Here is an 18,265-nt window from a genome sequence, read left to right on the forward strand (position 1 = left end):
ATTCGGGATCAAAATTCTCTTTTTCTTTTTAATTCTAGATCTTCACATAACTATCTCAATTGAGCTTGCTGACAAGTTGATTATCAATTCCAATGAGATAGCACCTGCTCTAGAAGTAAGGGGAGCGTTTAAAGGGAAACAAGTTCTAACTACTGAGGTAATTAGAAAGGTAAGGCTCCATGTGCAAGGTTATGATGATTACATAGAATTTTACATATCTACTTTGTTGCATAAAGATGTTGTCATAGGTACACACCATGGTTTCAATAAATGTATGCTCACTTAAAGTTTCCTAAAAGAGTCATTACATTTAGCTATTATGATAGAACTATGAAGATACAAGCTAAGACTAGGGAGAATACACTTCCTATGGTATTCCCTATTTCTTCATTAGAATAAAAAGAAGTTCTCTCCAATAATATTTATGTAGAAAAATAATCAAGATCCCTCATTTTGACTCTATTTCAAGTGAACTCTCTCTATTTTATGGTGAAGAAGACCATAGGTCTATCATGCACAATCAGCGGGAGTATTCACAAGAAGTTTTGGACAGATTCTCACAATAATTCCCACATTATGACTTACCTCAACATCATGAGCTTCTGCGACGGAGGCACGGCATACCTAGCTAATTGCGATTGGGGGCAGGGGACCACTGGCCCGGTGGGGGGGCTAGTGGTCCCCTGCCCCCAATCGTACCTAGCTAGGTATGCAGTGCCTCCCTCATAGAAGCTCATGATGTTATGCATTGTATGAAAAACACTGAAAAAGGCTCCCTTTTCCTACATGAGAAAATTTCTAAATCTTCTTGTGATTGTCTAAAGATGGAATATTATTGGAAATATACAATGATCAAATGTATATCATCACATTTTTGTGATTAGTGCTCAAGAAGGATAAGTCCTACTAATTGTGTAGACTATCGAGCTCCATCCAAGGACACAATACATAACCACAAAGTGACTGTGATGCCTAGAGATATGAATTCTATGAGATTGTTGAGATTTTGATATGTAGGATTATCTGATATTTGCATGCACAACATTTTGTCCATCCCTGCAATCACACGTAGTGGCGTGCATATGGATGAGACCCAATAAAAGCCCATATTAATAGATACAAAGCATGAGAGTTGCCATGTCACATTCATGCCATTATGCTCAAATACACCTAAAAACTGAGACTTCTTCTTTCTGCTCAAGATAACGATACCCGGTCTGCTTTCTTCTGCACGATAGGATATGAAGCACAGGTTGCAATACCTACCATCCCAAAATGCAGCATCTAAGGACCAGGAATCAACCCATAGCCTCCAAGAAAATGTTTTAGAGTATTTCATGCGAGATGCTTACCACACATGTTGCTGCCCAGTTCCATGTTGAAGTAGCCATTCATGCCCCAGCTCTCACCCCACGAGTTCTTGATGATCCAGTACTTCATGCCACTCTCATCGACATCGTATCCCACGGCCAACACAGCATGGTTCACACTCTACTCGGCCATAACATAGTGCACACCTCCCTTTACTTCTGCTCATAGACTCAATGAGCCCAAATTCCAATAAAGCAATAAATGCAGCTAAATACATACCTCTGGGCTGCTTTCGCATGTGTCACTGGTGTACACCCCACTCTTGAAAAGCGAAAACCCATCAACAACCTCGAATGCTACACTCACAGGGCGCACCAATCCCACGGCCACCTTCAGCTCATTCTCTGCCCCCTGCATGTCAACAACACCAATAAGAAGACTGAAGCAAATATGGGTATGAAAATATTGTGAAAAGCTCCTTGAAAAGAAAATGCCAGCACAACTTCTACTAATTAGATAAAAACATAAGCAGAAGCAGTGTTGGTCAGCATCCTAACATGCATGCAAAAGCACTCCCTCCCCAATGCACATTCTGACAACGATACCTTTTGGTGCATTCTCAAGTTTACCCAACAAAATGTCTCAAGAAAACCATTCAGAAGATTCTTCAAAAGCATTATCTTTCATGGCCATAATCAGACAACGCAAATGTCAAGTTCAATGTCGAAACATAAAAATCCCATCTGCTTTCTCTACAAGATTTCTGCTTCTCAACCGTCCCAAAGTGCAAGAAACCCTTGATTTTTTCCATATCCAAAAAGTGCTATCCACATATTCCAATTTCTACTCTCAATGTATATAACTCCCCAACATGAGAGAAATGAAAACCAGTCATCAAATTCACATATGGAATGGACTGTAAACCACGCCTCATTGGCCATCATGATTTAGTTTAAATGCAGGTTTCCTTGCCAGACCATGAATGTTTTAAGATGCCTGCAATGGAGACTTTAAAGAGATATGCAGGTAAGAGCAAGGACAAGTGAAGCTAAATTCTTGTAAGACTCTGACACTAAAACATCAAATAATTGTGAAGTTACAAGGGGTGGCATACCATAGTGATGTTCACCACGTCAGACACCTGAACTCCTATGATGTCTTCATTGAACTGGCACTCCCCATCCTCTGCCGTATACGGGTATGCATCCTCTGTATTGAGCCCACCATTGAAGTGGACGTACTCAAATGCCTGGGATGGCAGTCCCCCGCTGCATCCAAAGTTGTTGTATGCACCGGCGCAGTCAACGAGCTGCTGCTCTGATAGTAGCACCATCTTCGCAGTTGCCTGAGCATGAGCTGCCTCCAAGGCCCCCGTGGTGCTGCCCCCACAACCACACACATAAACACAACAATGAGACAGTCTTCCTTTTGTAAATCAACACAGGAATAACACTCACAAACACACACAATGAGATGCAACTTCTTCTGGTGGAAGATGAGATCAACTGATAGTTATGAGCTTGTCAATGGATTTCAACAGAGGAGCAGCCGCCCTTTGCGCGCACAGAAAAATCAAAAACAGATAAAGCAAGAGGAAAGAACCTGAAAGTCCAGCAAGAGCCGCAACTGCCTTGATTCTTGACTGCACTAATAATCCCAGCATCACGCCAATCTTTCTGTAATAGGTGAGATTAGATAAGCATTGCAATTCAAAATTTTGATGAGAAAAATGTAGAGTGCACGGAAAGAAAGAGGGGTGCGCTTACAGAAGATGGAATGGGGAGGTGTCGCAGTAGGTGGTCGTTGCTTGAGCTGGTGGCCGAGCAATTCTGCTGGGTAGAAGCCAAGTACGTTCTTTTAAATTCCTCCCATGTCAGATCCGCAAACTCTGCAAGCAGAAGAGCCCTCGTCCCTCAACTAGGCTTGTTGCCAATAAGCTATGTATAAGAGGGGATCCGGAAAGGCACTTACGGTTCAGGCCCAGCCTATAGGAGAGGTTACGCCGGTTGGTTGCCTCGATTAGGTCCAAGCTTCTCACAAACGCCTGGAATCGGTGGCGCACCTCCTCTGCTGTGCTGTACCGTTTCTCGTAGCTGCAAATTTCAAGGCAGCCTAGTTTTCTCTCTCTCTCTCTCTCTCTCTCTCTCTCTCTCTCTCTCTCTCTACCAACCTTTGAGCGTAGTCGACAAAGCTGTGCACAAGCTTGGATTCTCCCAAGATGCTGGTAAAGCTCAGCTCCGAAATGCCCTCACTTTGCGTTGAGAAAATGAGAGGACCATCCCTCACACAGGAGACGATTTGCATAAAAGCAAGGAGTAAGCAACAGGAGAAGAAGGGTGTGGCCATGGCAATCTGAGGGAATTCTGGCAAGGCAGTGCTCGTATTCTAATCATGGTCAATCATTGAAGCATAGTTCACACGAAACTTGTTACGTGATTACGTGAGCCCAAGGTTGTTTCACCAGTATCTGAACGCAGAAGCCACCACGTGGCAGTAAAAAAAACATCGCTCCAATGAAAAGCTCTAAATAAATAAACAAGGTGAAGAGGCGCTAAGGCCTGCTAAGTAAAGGGAGGAATGAGATTTATGAAAAGTATTTAAACTGAGTGTTTCGTTAGCTACATCGATATCAAATTAAGATTAAGTAAAATATGAGAAACTATATATGTCATTTCAACACTTCTCAAAAAAAAAATCATTTATTTGATGGTATTAATTTATGTCTAAGATAATTATTAAATGGGAGAAAAGATTTCAAAATGAAGGGGAGAGAGAGAGAGAGAGAGAGAGAGAGAGAGAGAGTGTTCATCAAAGGGTGTTCGATTTTTTATTCGAGAGAAAATGAAGCACGGAGAGAGATTCATCAAAGCGTGTTAGATTATTTTACTTGAGAGTGTTTGGGATATCGATTGTCGTGGTTCAGAGGCGTTCTTTGCAAAAATAAAATACCGATTGTAGTGCTTCAAAGGGGTACCTCACAAAAAACCACAAGGAGGGTTAAAATTTTGTCAAGCTCATGATCATACAAGATGTCAATGTTATTAATTGTTTGTTGTTCCATTTTCATGTTTCAAAAAAAGAAAATTGCAAGTCTCCTTATACACGGAGGAGTCTACACAACCCTTTTTTATAATACGAGAGAACGCGCCATTCCCATGGCAGCGTGCAATTTTCATTGCATTCATTAACTGCGTTTTCAATGTCAAAAATAAAAAAATGATAAATCTTACTCACTGCGGGATTGAATGTCTCTCGTTGATGCACTTCCTTGCATCAATGATGTTGGGCATCTTGCATAGAGCCACATGCCTTCAAGATGCATGCGTAGGTGATTGCATCTGGAGAGAGTCCCTCGCTTCGCATCTGTTGAAAACAAATTAGAGATTTCTGGCCTTGCCCTCGTGGGACAAATCTTACAATTAATGCATTCCAAGAGTCCACACTCCAGATGACAGGAAGCACGATAATTTTTTGCAACAGCCCGTGACTAGTAATCTCATCGTTAATTCTCTAACCCATGTCAATGTCTTTCATAAGACTACACACCTTCAATGTGCAAGCGTAAGTGATTGCATTGGGACAATTGGAAAGAGGCCTTTGCTATCCCAAGAGAACAACAAAGTACTTCCTTTGAAACAGCCACGTTGGGCTTATCTATAATAGTGATGACAGTTTGGACATGAGAACTTCTCGTGCTTTTGTGAGTCTGCTTGATGTGTTTCACGAGTATTGCTTCTTCCCTAGAGTTGTTAGTGGATTTGTTGCCTTTCTGTGGACATTGTAAGGGCACCACATTCGCCATACATATAAAGAAAAGCCTTGCTAAGAACAACTTGTTTCTGAATAGCTTGTGATTGACTAGCACTCTCATCATAAATTCTCTCACCCATGTCAGCATATTACGAAGATGCTTGCATAGGTGCTTGCTTCCATAGATGATTGCATTGGAGAAAGGCCTTCTGGTTGCATATTCTTAGAACAGCCTTGACGAGCTTCCTTGCCAACATCTTGCGTCGATTTGAAGTGATTACCCATCTTGTGGTTTTTCTGTGAAGGTACCAAGAAAGAATAAAGGAAGCCGATCTCCTGTTTTCACTGAAAGGTTGTAATTCTGACGAGACGAGTTTTTTAGTTTGCAATGAGAAAGACATCAGAGGGCCGAAACTATAGTTTAGAGCAGGAATAGCTAAATAGCTGCATGTCTTGACAAGTCGATTGATGAAGGCCATAAAAAAAGCGAGCAAGCACTTGCCGTTGGATGGCCGATGCCACGTGGATGAAGAATTCTTGCTTTGCATCCGCTGGAAACAACCTAGGGCTTTCTGGCTGTAACATTTAATGGCCTAAAAACTTGTGTGTAGCGGAAATTAGCATGAACATAGTGGGCATTTCATTAGAATAGATTCCTAATGAGAATTACAAGAGTGCTTGGGTGGAGTAGCAACAAAAAGCATAACACTTAGTTAGATAGCATGAACAATACTTTCAAAAGAGAGAGAAATTAAGCTATTGACAACAATTGAGGACCAGATTTACATGGAGCCGGTCCCCCCTCCAAAAGGCTTTGTATTATGGTTTCTCCCATCAAGAGAGACATTGTACAATACAATCCTTTATGTTCCTTCAAGACTAGCTAGTGCAATGAAGATGAAAGCTTCATGCACTAAGCAAAACACTTATCAAACACAACATCAATTCTCCCCGGTCTCAGACCCAAGACCTCACACACCTTCGAAGATGGTGAGAGCTAGAAGGGTATGAGAGTAGATATTTGAGAGGAAGAAGGACTAGTCTTACGAGAAAGATGTACATCTCCTCACATAATCACTCATATTAGCATAGCTTAGCTTAGAAATTAGCATGGTAGAGGAGATGAGCATGCATTGAAGCTTGGCTCTTGGTTGGATTTGCATCACAAAGCCAAGAGTTGTTGGTGTAGGCCTCCCTTCTCACAAGCTCGGAGTAGGTGGTAAGCTTTCCATTAAAGCTTGATAAGGAGAGAGAGTCTTCTTTACTTCACACATGAGATTTTGTGAGTGTGTGTGTGATAATGCCTTGCAAAAATCGGCCCCCTCTCTCTCTTGGTCAACCCCTCTTGCTATTTGCTCATGCTCTACTCTCATTGGACCTCCCCAAGCCTAGCCAATGGTAATTAAGCAGTGTAAGTGATAGCCTTCTAACATGTGTCCCCCTTTCCCCTTTTGTGAGAGCTTTAGGTAATTTAATAATTCAACTAAACTCTCATTGGACCCCTTTGCCTCCTGGCCAATAGGAATCAGGAAAGCCATTGGGCTGTTGAATGCTCATTGGACCCCTTGGGACACTGTCCAATAGTCTTCTAGAGGACTTAATTCTCATTGGTTCTTTTATTAAGTGTTTTTAAATTAATTAAACTAGATTTACTCTAGTTTAATTCTCATTGGTCCACCTCCAAGGCCATCCAATAGAAATTGGGTACACCTTGTGGGCATCTGGCCTAGGGAGCTGACATGTGTCTCTCAATGCAAAGGTTATGACCAAGTGGGTGGACTTGTGGACAGTGGCAAAGGCAAGGCATGTGCCAGAGAGGGAAGCATGGAAACAAGCACATGGAGGAAGGAGGGCACCCCCAGTGCCTAGACACCTTGCATGTTTCCCATATCTCATTAGTGCAGAGTGGATTCATGAGAGGATGACTGAGGCAAAAGCACGCAGAGAAGATATCACCAACAAAGAATGGGAGTATGCACGAGGCTGCGTACCAAAGGTAGAATGCTCATATACCTAAACCATATTGTCTTGCTATTTCTTGAAATTATCTTTAATATGTATTTGATAAATTAATATATTTTTCTATTTTGTAGTGCATTTCCTTTAACTCTATGTGGCCAAAGGGTCATAACTTTCGTACGCGCCACATTGACGAGCGTAGAACCACCATGGATTGTGTCATCATGGGCAACTTTGACACAGATAGTGATGAAGCCAGGTACTGCGGAACTATTGAAAGGATATTAAAGGTTAATTTTATAACCTTTCATACCTTCATCTTCGAGTGCAAGTGGTTTGCAAATGTGTCTAGACGACATGAGAATGGCCTCTACATGGTGGACTCTAGTGTGCATCACACAGGGAGGTATGACAATTTAGTTTTACTGCGCAATTGTGAGCAGGTGACTGACATGTACCTTTTTTATTCTTATTTGCTTGTAGAGTTAGTTATACCAATGTTACTCACTTTGAGCTTCTGTTTTATAGGTCATCTATATCCCAACAATCCACCAACCAAAACTTTGGTTCGTAATTCCCGTAACACCTCGGGGGAGAACCTTTTTTTCCACTAATGAACTGGAGACTAGCTTCGACCCTCTTCCACCTCCGACTTTGCATAAGGTGGAAATAGAGGAGAGGGAGGTCGATGAATCAAGTCTGGCGGCAGCAAGTCTTAGTGAGGATGATTGTCATGATGATGAAGATGATGACATGGAGGATGACGAACTCAAAGATGATGAAGCTGGTAATGCATCCACAAATGACAATTTCGTTTCTCTCTTTAATGATTTAGGAGCCATGGGCTTAGAATTGGATGATGCTTCATGTAGAGATCTTTTGGAAGATGATTCATAAACATTTTGCAATTATGAAGTTTTTTGGTCGTGTAATCCATTCACCTCTCTCTCCCTCTTCTTCCTCTCTTTAGATTTGAAAATATGCTCAATTATGTTAATCAATTGACAATGATGATTTTAGTTGTAACCAAGTGTAATCTTATATTCCCCGCCTCCTTCTCCCCCCTCTTCCTCGTTCTCTCTCTCTCTCTCTCTCTCTCTCTCTCTTCTTTTTTATATTTGAAAATTATATACAATATTCTTCAATTTTTATTGGAGAGGAGGGAAACACCAAAATTTGAAGGGGGGGGGAGGAGGGGTTAAGCCAAAATTTGAAAGTTTAGGCGCTAAATTTGGCAATCGGATATAACAACGATAATAAGCGCGGTAATAACAATGGTAATAACCGCGGTAATAACAACGGAGAAAGTCGTGATAATACTTTAAACACAAAAAAAACCCACCCTACTCTCTCTTGTTTCTGTAATTGAATTTGCACCTTCTCTCTACAAAACACGGTAAAATAGCGCGATAAACACTTGGAGATTTTCATAGTGAATTACTGACCAAGACAGTGCCAAGCATGACATCTTTTCTCAACCGCCTTCGACTAACAATACAATTGTGAATTTTTGTGCCCATATCAGCATCTTGCTTAGAGCCACATGCCTTCAAGATGCATGCGTAGGTGATTACATCTGTAGAGAGGCCCTCACATTGCATCTACTAAAAACAAACTAGAGCTTTCAGCCCCTGCCCACATTCCAAGAGTCCACACTCCAGACAGGAACCTCCTCGAGCACTTGCATTGAGCCACATGCCTTTAAGATGTCAGTGTAGCATTCACGACGAAAGTATAGGCTTTTGTAGATGATTACATATATGCTTGCATAGGTGATTGTATCTGGAGAGACGTTCCAGACAGGAAGCTCCTCAAGCACTTTTTGTGATTTCTCAAGCGCACCACATTTAGCATACATATCGACCAAGACAATGCCAAGCACGACATATTTTTTCTTGCATAGAGCCACATGCCTTCAAGATGCACAGAGGCCCTCGCTTCGCATCCGCTGACATTGCAAACAGAACACCTGACAGGAAGCATGATAGATTTGAAAGTTGTCAACACCTGTGATCGATGCATGATAAAAAAAAGCTTGCGACATTTGATGCTTGTGTAGGTGATTGCATCTATACCTGCGTAGGTGATTGCATCTGGATAGAGGCCCTCACTTCACATTTGAATTTTGACTGCAACAATTTAAAAAGCGTGATAGAGCCACATGCCTTTCAGATGCCTGCATAGGTGATTGTAGCTGGAGAGAGGCCCTCACTTTGCATCTGGATTTTGACTTCTAGGCCATATCAGCCCACAAATTCATTGCCACATCCATGAGGGGCATATCTTGCAATTAATGTGCCCCAAAAGATGACAGCCGAGTCCTGTGTGGTGCCACATCCCTTCAAGATGCAAGCATATGTGATTCCATGCCCTCGCTTTCATTTGCTGAAAACAACCCAAAAATTATTGGCCCTTTGCTTGTTGGGGATGTTCCACAATCAATGTGTTCCAAGAGACAACATTTCGGACACGAATCTCGTCAGGAATCTTGGAATTGAGGGTCCAAGAAGGTATGGATTGTTTTCCATATTCCCTCACTAACAATATCATCGTGAATTTTGTTGCCCATATCAGTATCTTGCGTAGTTCCACCTACCTTCAAGACGAAAGCATAGTCAAGCATTTTTTGGTGCTTTCTCAAGTGCATCACATCTCGCATACATGATGATTGCTCCTATGTAGTGCCACATGCTTTCAAGATGCAAGCATAAGTGATTACATCAGGAGAAATGTCCTTGCTTTGCATCCTGAAAACAACCAGCAAGAGCTTCCTAGCAGAGATGACATTCCGTGGACATCAAGGTAGTGCCACATGCCTTCAAGACAAAATCATAGGTGATTGCATCTAGAGAGATACCCTCGCTTTGCATCTGTCAGAAAGAGTCAAGCCCAGGCCTCCGTGGCTCTGCCACATTTGGCATAGATGTCAACCAAGGCAGTGCCAATCATTACGTTTCGTAAAATGGAACCACAATATTAATCAAACCACCACCAAGCATGACATCATACTCCCAACAGCCCCCCACTAGCAATCACATCATGGATTCTGATACCCTTGCAATAGGCATATTGGGCATATCTTGTAACCAACATGTTGCAGGTGATGACATTCTGGAGAGAAAGCCCATCACGAAATTTTCATGCTTTCATGACAGTACCACATTTGGCATACATATCAACCAAAGAATTTCCAAGCATGACATCCTTCACCAAGCGTGTTGGATCAGGTATCTTCCCATTAATATGCCCACCCATGTCAACGACTCGTGTAAGGCCACTGGCCCTCAAGGTGCAAGCATATGCATTCAAATTGAATTTGAAGAGATGCATCTATGAAAACAACATAGAGCTTTCTGGCCCTGCTCCTATCGTGCGTATCCCACAATCAGTGGATTCCAAGACTCGACATTTTGGATAAGAAGCTCCTCAAGCACTTTTTGTGCTTTCTTAAGCGCACCACATCAACCAAGGCAGTGCCAAGCACGAAATCTTTTTTCAACATCAGCATCTTTGTGAATTTTTGTGCCCACATCAGCATCTTGGTGTAGATCCACATGCCTTCAAGATGCATGCATAGGTGATTGTCGACTGGAAAGATACACTTGTTTTGCATCCACTGAAATCGACCTAGAGCTTTTTGGCCCCGCTCTTGTTAATCACATCCCGCAATTAGTGTACTCCAAGAGGCAACATTTTTGACAGAAACTTCCTCAAGAACTTTTTGTGCTTTCTCAACCGCATCACATTTGGCATACATATCGAACAAGACATTGCCAAGCACGACATCTTTTTTCAACATCAGCATCTTTGTAAATTTTTGTGCCCATATCAGCATCTTGTGTAGAGCCACATGCCTTCAAGATGCATGCGTAGGTGATTGCAACTGGAGAGACACCCTCGTTTTGCATCTACTAAAAACATACTACAAATTTTTGGCCTTGTCCCTATGCGGAATATCTTGCAATCAGTGCATTCCAAGAGTCCACACTCTAGATAAGAAGCTCCTCGAGCACTTGCGTAGAGCCACACGCCTTCAAGATGTAAGCATAGCCTTCAAGACCAATGTATAGGTGACTAATCTTGCTTTGCATCCACTTAAAATGACCTAAAGCTTTCTGGCCTTGCTCTTGTTGCGCATATCCCACAATCAGTGTATTCCAACGAGACGACATTCTAGATAAGAAGCTCCTCAATCACTTTTTGTTCTTTCTCAATCACACCACATTTGGCATACATATTGTCCAAGAAAATTCTAAGCACGACATCTTTTTCAACATCAGAATCTTTGTGAATTTTTGTGCCCATATCAGCATCTTACATAGAGCCACATGCCTTCAAGATGCACGGCATTGTGGCAAGGGAGGTTTGGTCTGTTACAGAAGGTTCTTGATGGGTATATCATGTAATCAACGCGCTCCAATATTTTGGACAAAGAGCTTTTTGTGCTTTCATGAGGACATCGAGCATAGCACTACTAAGCACAATACCTTTTTCCAACAGCCATTGACTAGTACTCTTATCGTGAATTTGCTCACCCATGTCAACGTCTTGCATAAGACCAGACACCTTCAAGGTGCAAGCATAAGTGATTGCATTTGAAAAATTGGAAAGAGGCCTTCATTTCTCATGTGGTAAGAACAACATAGTGCTTTCTTGCAACAACCATATTGGGCTTATCTGTAATAGTGAAGCCTAGGTAGGACATGAAGCCGATCAAAAACTCCTTATGCTTTTGTGAGTATACCTTGGCTGGGGTGCTCATGAGCATGACCACACTAAGATTTACAAATTTAAAGCTTTATAGAGAATTTGGACCTTGTGAAACGTGCAACACATTCAACATACTTATCAACCAAGACATTGCCAAGCACGATATCTTTTTTCATCAATAGTCGATGACGAACAAGATCAGCTTGAATTTTTGTGCCCGTATCAGCATCTTGCACCTGCATGCCAATCTCAAAGGGAATAGTTTGGAAGTGGCAATCAGACTGCAGGAGGATCATGTAGAGGAGGGCATAGCTGAAGCTCTTTAAGAATGTGAGATTTCTAGAAAACTGGGCTTCAGTGAAGCACACAAACAAATTCTCTCTATACTTTTGTGGATGGTGCGTCAACAAAATTTAGCTAATAAGCATGGTGAAGAAGAATTATAAGTGCAGGAGGAGGGATAGGGTCAAAATACTAACGTTGCCTTGTCCAATTGATTGTGTTAAAATTAACATTGTTTTCTAAAGCCTGTATTGAGTTTGTTTGCCCATGCTGCCTTGAGAGAGTATTACCAAAAATTGGATGTGTCCTATGAGATCATGAGGATAGGAAACTGATCTGGAGGATCTGTAGCAATAACAAGTTCATCTAGCCTCGCAAAACTACATGGCAGTGTACTCAATTGGCCACGTTCGACCAACACTACAATAAACTGCTAGCATTGCCTATTGTTTTCATGTGAATCAGATGATTTGTTGTTGTAATAAGATGGATGCCACCACACCTAAGTATTCTAAGGCCAGTATGATGAAACAGTGAAGGAGGAATCTACATATCTAAAGAAGGTGGGATACAAACCCATTTGTGCCTATCTCTGAGGTGACAATATGATTGAGTTCTCTACCAACTTGTATTGGTACAAGAGCCCCGCTCTTGATATGATCTCAGAACCTAAGATACCATCTGAGTCCAAGATTGGTGGTATTGGAGTTGTACCCATTGCACTCCAGACAGATTGGCAATGGCTATGCCCTTGTTCTTGATTGCCATACCTCAGATTGTTGTGAAGTTTTTTGAGATAATTACCAAGATTGATAGGTGCTCAAGAAAGGAGCTTGAGAAGGAGCCCAAGTTTTTGAAGAACCGTGATGCTGGTTTTGTAAGAATTTCCTACCAAGCCAGTGATTGTGGAGACCTTTTTTGAGTACCCTCTCTCCCAGATCAGAGCATTTGCCTATTGTTCACAGAGAGTTTCTTGCACCCTCGCGGCAGCCGAAGCAGCAAACTTGGTGACGTTTGTGCTTCTTCTCAACAGCCTGACCGCTCGTTAAAATAAAAAGTAGCATGCGATAAAAGAAGCGAGAGTCGGCCGCTGTGAGACGATGGAGCCGTTTGAAAACATATGCCACGTGGTTAAGGAGAGGGCAGCATTGCGATTTTGCCTTCTACGCTAACGAAGTAATGAGTGCTTACAATCATGTTAAATTTTTATTGTGTTTTAATATAAAATTATATCTATTCTACTTCTTTATGGAGTTAAAAAAAATCTTGATCAGCTAGGTGTGCCATGCGTCATGCACATGTTCTCCCCTTTGAACGTGCACGCAACCCTTATGGGCACAAAGAATCCGTGCGTGCAGTGAGATAACAAGCGGCAGGTCTTGATAGTGTGTGTGTGTGTGTGTGTGTGTGTGTGTGTGTGTGTGTGTGTGTGTGTGTGTGTGTGTGTGTGTGTGAGTGTGTGTGTGTGTGTGTGTGTGTGTGTGTGTGTGTGAGAGAGAGAGAGAGAGAGAGAGAGAGAGAGAGAGAGAGAGAGAGAGAGAGAGAGAGAATCCCGCTACCCCTCATTGCTTAGTGCCCTCTAAATCTGTGGATTTCAAGAGCCTTGCCAATGGAAGTGATTTGCAGTCTCTTCTATAGGAGGAGAAAGGGGAAGGGAATCATGTCGTAGACAAAAGGTTATGGCTAATGAGTTCTAAGAGTAGTTCACCTAAAGGATTCAAGAAACCAGACACTCTTTGGATCTTGACTGTGCACACTGGCAGAAAGTAGTATTGCTGCATGCGTATATGCGTGTAGAGGCTGTGAAGAAATGCACATGAAGTTTTAATGGTCTGCTTTACACAGAAAAAAGAGAAAGAATGTCATCAAATATAATATCTAACCAACCCAAGTGATTTTCTCATATTAAACTGATCATTTAATGTGGGAGAATAAACGGGAACAAGGGTTAGAATATAGACATGTGCTTATGGATCTGTCTCAACACGGGGACAAGGTTAAAAGGGGTCCAAATGAGAGGTGGCATGTTAAAGAGCAATGCTACCTAATTGAGCTTAAAGACTGTAGGGTTAGCTTCATTAAAGACCTCCAAAAGTTAGTGTTCAAAAGCCTTTTGACCTTAGGCAAGCTAGGACTGACCTTGAGGTGGGAATCCTACCCAAGAATGAGGTGCTTGTTGGCTTGCTAAGTGTTAGTGGGAACCTTACCCAAAATCTTGAGGTGTTTTTCACATGCTTAAATGACTAAAGTTCTTGAAGTATTCAATTCAAAGATAATTCTCAAGAGACGTCGACTTTTCCATGCTTGATTGACTAAGTCCTTGAAGTATTCAATTCAACCAAATGACTTAATAAGCATAAAAGACACATGTTCAAATGATCCTCCATGTGGTCCTCATCATGTGATTGAATGCTATTGGATAGGTTTTAAAGGGCTCCAATGAGAATTTAGATACAAAAATACATAATTAAATTCTCTCTCTCAAAGAGGAAAAGGAGGACACATGTCCAAATGAAAGAATAAAATAATATAAGAGAGAGATGAGAGAGAGAGAGAGAGAGAGAGAGAGGTGTGGACCAAGCATGAGAGGGAGGTATACTCTCCCACACACACACATACACATTCTCTCATTGTGTGGAGTGCAAAGTGCAAGAGCTCCATCTCCTTCTCCAAGATTGTTGAGAAGTGGAGAGCCTACACCAACACTCTTGGCTATGGAATGCAAATCCAACCAAGATCCATGCTTCAATGCTTAATCTTTCCATTTTCTTCATCTTCATTACTATGCTATTATGCTATTATGCTATGATGCTTAAGCTTGCCATATTCTTCATCTTCATTACTATGCTATTATGCTATGCTAAGCAAAAAGATTGATGATAAGTGAAGAACTATTTCTTTCTCCTATGGATGATTCTTCTTCCTCTTCCCTACCCTCATTCCCCGCTAGCTCTCTCCACCTACGAAGGTGTTTGAGTCCTTGGGATTAAGGCTTGGGATAGTTAATGCTTTTTGCAAATTTTATGTTAAGCTCATGATGCATGAAGCTTTCCATCTTCATAGCATCACCAAGGTCACAAGGAACACAAAGATTGTATTGTAACAAGTCTCTTTTAATGAGAGAATTTATAATAGAAATGCCTTTTGGAGGGGGGACCGGCTCCAAGTAAATCCGGTCCTCAACTATTGTCATGTTCTCTAATACTCTCTCTTTTACAAAAGTATTGTTCATGCCAAGTTAATTAAGTACTATGTTCATGTTGCTACCATCAATTAAGTTCACCCTCTATGTTCTCAAAGTAATCTCACAAAAATGATCACTCTAATTCTCTCAATTCCGCTATTCTTAAAGTTCATAGGCCATTTTGATTACAAAGAATCCCTGCACACTACCATAGTGCCACTATTTGAACAGGTGGATGTGTGTCTTAGACCTCAAAAAATTGCATTTGGCTCTTGCGCACGTGTGTGTGTGTGTGTGTGTGTAAGCTAACGGTGCTCACTTCTCTCCTTCTCGCGCTTCCTACTCCTTCCCCGGTTGTCACATTGCAGTCGCGTCTATTGTGTTGCAACCGCAAGTAAGAGCTATACGCATTGACGTAAGCATTTCACGGTATTTTGTAGCTTTTGACGTCACTGACCCGCAGCCTAATCTCATCATAAGTAGGAATTTAAGCTTTAAAACCAAAAACTAAGTATAGGCAGGGTATTGGGGCATCATTGCTAAGCATTTAGATGCATTCTGGGTCGAAACGACTAGGTCAAAAATCCAGTGTTGTTAATAATCGTGATTTTTGCACTTGACCTAAAGTGGGATTTGAGACCATAAGCATGTGTGCTTAGGTCTTATAAACATATCTTAGAATTTTTGTTACGTTTGCAAGTCATTTGATGCTATAACAGATGTCATTTGTTTGCCGATGAGCGATTGGCTTTTTGTGATTTTTGTCACTTGATTGTAGCCTGAGTTAGATGCGAGTTTTTTGTTGTTTTCCAAGAGATTGGAAACCTCTTGTAGCCTCTATGTACTAGTCGAGTCAGCTTCGCCCCATGGATTGACGATTTATTCATTGTTCTCGCTACATCTGCAATAAGATAGGAGTGAGGTTAGACACCCGTCCCACATTTGGCACCGCTACCGAGGATCGAAGAGACCTAAACTAGGGAAAAACACTAGCGTCTTGTGACGTTAATATCCTTTAACTTCCTCTAGGATCTCCTAGAGTAGAAACTTTGTTTTTAAAACCGCATAGCTTAAGATTGTCGTCTTCTGCTGTGTAGAGGTAGCTTGGAAGTAATCGTACTTGCTGAGTATCTTTAGGATTGTAGGATTGTAGAATTAGATTAGGACTTTGAGAATGATTGATGGACGAGACAAGTCTTAAGATCAAGGCTTAGAAAATCATTAAAAACAAGAAAATGAGTGTTTGTGAACACTTTCCACAACCCCATTGCAGTAGAACCTAGGAGTAGGGTAAGTAGAATCCGAGGTGGGTTTCAGAACATTGCTCTCTCCGAAAGAATCAATTTTGATTGTTATGTGAAGTTGCAAAATTTTAGGTCTACGGCTAGAAATAGCACGAAAAGACTGCCAACCACTCAATCCGACTAAAGAGTATGCTTTAAAATTTGTATGAGCTAGTGGGTAAGCTCAAGGACACATTGAGGTAAAAATTTCAAGAGTTTGCAAAAACTCAGATTATTTACTTTTTCTTGATATTTTAGGCCAAACTAAGTTTTGACCTGATTCATAGGCCTAAAATATCTCATGAAATGACTGTCCAAGGAAAAAGTTCAAAAAAGTGTTCATTTTAGGCTTAAAATAAATAATCACGATTATTTACTTTCAGCTCAAAACTGACCAAGCTTGGTACTAGAGACTCTGTGCATGTGTACAAACAACTTTTGTAAAGACACATAGGATTTGGATCACTAAATTGACTAAAAACTGGGTAAAAACTAAAGTCTATACTGACTTTCACGAACTTGAGTGCAAATTGGGAAATTTTTTGCTCGAACTCAATGAAACTTGATTCATAGGCTTATATTGATGTGATAGACATGTGTATATGCTCAATTTATCAAAAAGATGCAAAAATTTACCAGTTATAAAAAATCGTGATTATTTACATCTGTCCCATTTTTTAACTTTTTTTGACCAAGGTAGCATACCACTAGTTTTACCATGTTGTAATAAGCCCACAAACCAAATTTGGTAAGATTTGGATCATTGGATTGGAAATTGTGACCAAATTTGCAAAGTCTATCTCCGGACACAAAACTCATGACCATTTGAACAAAAAATATCCAAATTTGATGAAACTTGGCTAGAGAGATTAAATTGAGATACTTAATAAATTTGTGTCAAGATTGGGGCAAAAAAACTTGCAAAAGGTAGCTGGAGTAAATAATCACGATTATTTACATATGCTACTAAAATTGATAATCTTGCACATTTGAGTATACCACAAGGTCAAGAATATCAAGTAGAACACACAAATCAATTTCAGTGAAATTTGGATTGCATAAGTGAGACTTAAGCCAGATTCTTGAAAACTGAGTCTGCGGACACGAAACAGTTGATAAACTTGAACAAATTTTGTCCAAACTTAGTGAAACTTGTCCAGAGACCTCAATAGGTTGTATACCTGGCAAAACAAGCCAAAAAGTGTTAAAAAAACTAACAAAAGTAAATAATCGTGATTATTTACTACTGCTACACAGAGACATCAATTTTGATTTTTGAGCTTGTACAGTCTTAAACCAACATAATACAAGGCCACCGGGCAATTTTGGGTTCAATCGGATCCAAATTGGTACATGTTCACTCAATTTCTAGATTGCAGATTAGTCCTTTGGCTTTGGGCACAAGTGATATATGAAAGTCTCAACTACTGACTCACTTAGCTGGATTTGAAGTGATACACATAGACCAATCACAACAGTTAGCAAGAATTGTACCATCTTTGTGAAAGAATAGCTAACTTGATCAAAATTGATACATGAATCAGGTTGCAGACAAAGGATTGACAGCTTGACAAAAGTTGCAATCAAGTCAAGTGGAATAAATTGACAACAAGTCAATCCGACGGTAAGTACTCTATCCAGGGCTTCACAAGTCTTTATGAACCTTAGATCTGATCGCATACTAAGAAACCAAGGCATATTTGGAGAAACCTCCAGTAGAGTATCCACCAAAGAAAGTGTGAATCAAGGCAATCCCTTGCACACTATTTTTGAAGAAGTCTCAGAC

At 40.9% G+C, this 18,265-nt stretch overlaps 1 protein-coding gene across 2 annotated transcripts; it reads right to left on the reverse strand.

Annotated features, from left to right (window-relative positions):
• Window positions 1-805: 805 nt before the first annotated feature.
• Window positions 806-3,718, reverse strand: LOC147426257 (thiol protease aleurain-like). Of its 2 annotated transcripts, XM_086498312.1 has the most exons (8): window positions 3,482-3,709; window positions 3,283-3,404; window positions 3,078-3,199; window positions 2,914-2,987; window positions 2,426-2,690; window positions 1,591-1,722; window positions 1,353-1,491; window positions 806-1,262 (listed from the first exon to the last, which is right to left on the reverse strand). In XM_086498312.1, exons 1-8 carry the CDS (start codon window positions 3,655-3,657, stop codon window positions 1,198-1,200), a joined length of 1,095 nt encoding a protein of 364 aa, XP_086354438.1. In that variant the 5' UTR covers window positions 3,658-3,709; the 3' UTR covers window positions 806-1,197. The 2 variants fall into 2 exon arrangements, with proteins under 2 accessions (XP_086354438.1, XP_086354439.1); XM_086498313.1 differs by lacking the exon at window positions 806-1,262 and having other exon boundaries at window positions 1,399-1,529; window positions 3,482-3,718.
• Between the last annotated feature and the right edge of the window lie 14,547 nt (window positions 3,719-18,265).

This window comes from Adiantum capillus-veneris, chromosome 24 (assembly GCF_014529385.1).
Source record: "Adiantum capillus-veneris isolate H3 chromosome 24, ASM1452938v2, whole genome shotgun sequence".
Taxonomy (NCBI): Eukaryota; Viridiplantae; Streptophyta; class Polypodiopsida; order Polypodiales; family Pteridaceae; genus Adiantum; species Adiantum capillus-veneris.

Coding starts and splice junctions, on each gene's coding strand:
- LOC147426257 (XM_086498312.1), bottom strand. CDS start 3,657: ATGGCCACACCCTTCTTCTCCTGTTGCTTACTCCTTGCTTTTATGCAA. Junction 1,492..1,590: donor CATGCGAAAGCAGCCCAGAG/GTATGTATTTAG, acceptor ATGGCCGAGTAG/AGTGTGAACCATGCTGTGTT. Junction 1,263..1,352: donor ACTGGGCAGCAACATGTGTG/GTAAGCATCTCG, acceptor TTGGGATGGTAG/GTATTGCAACCTGTGCTTCA.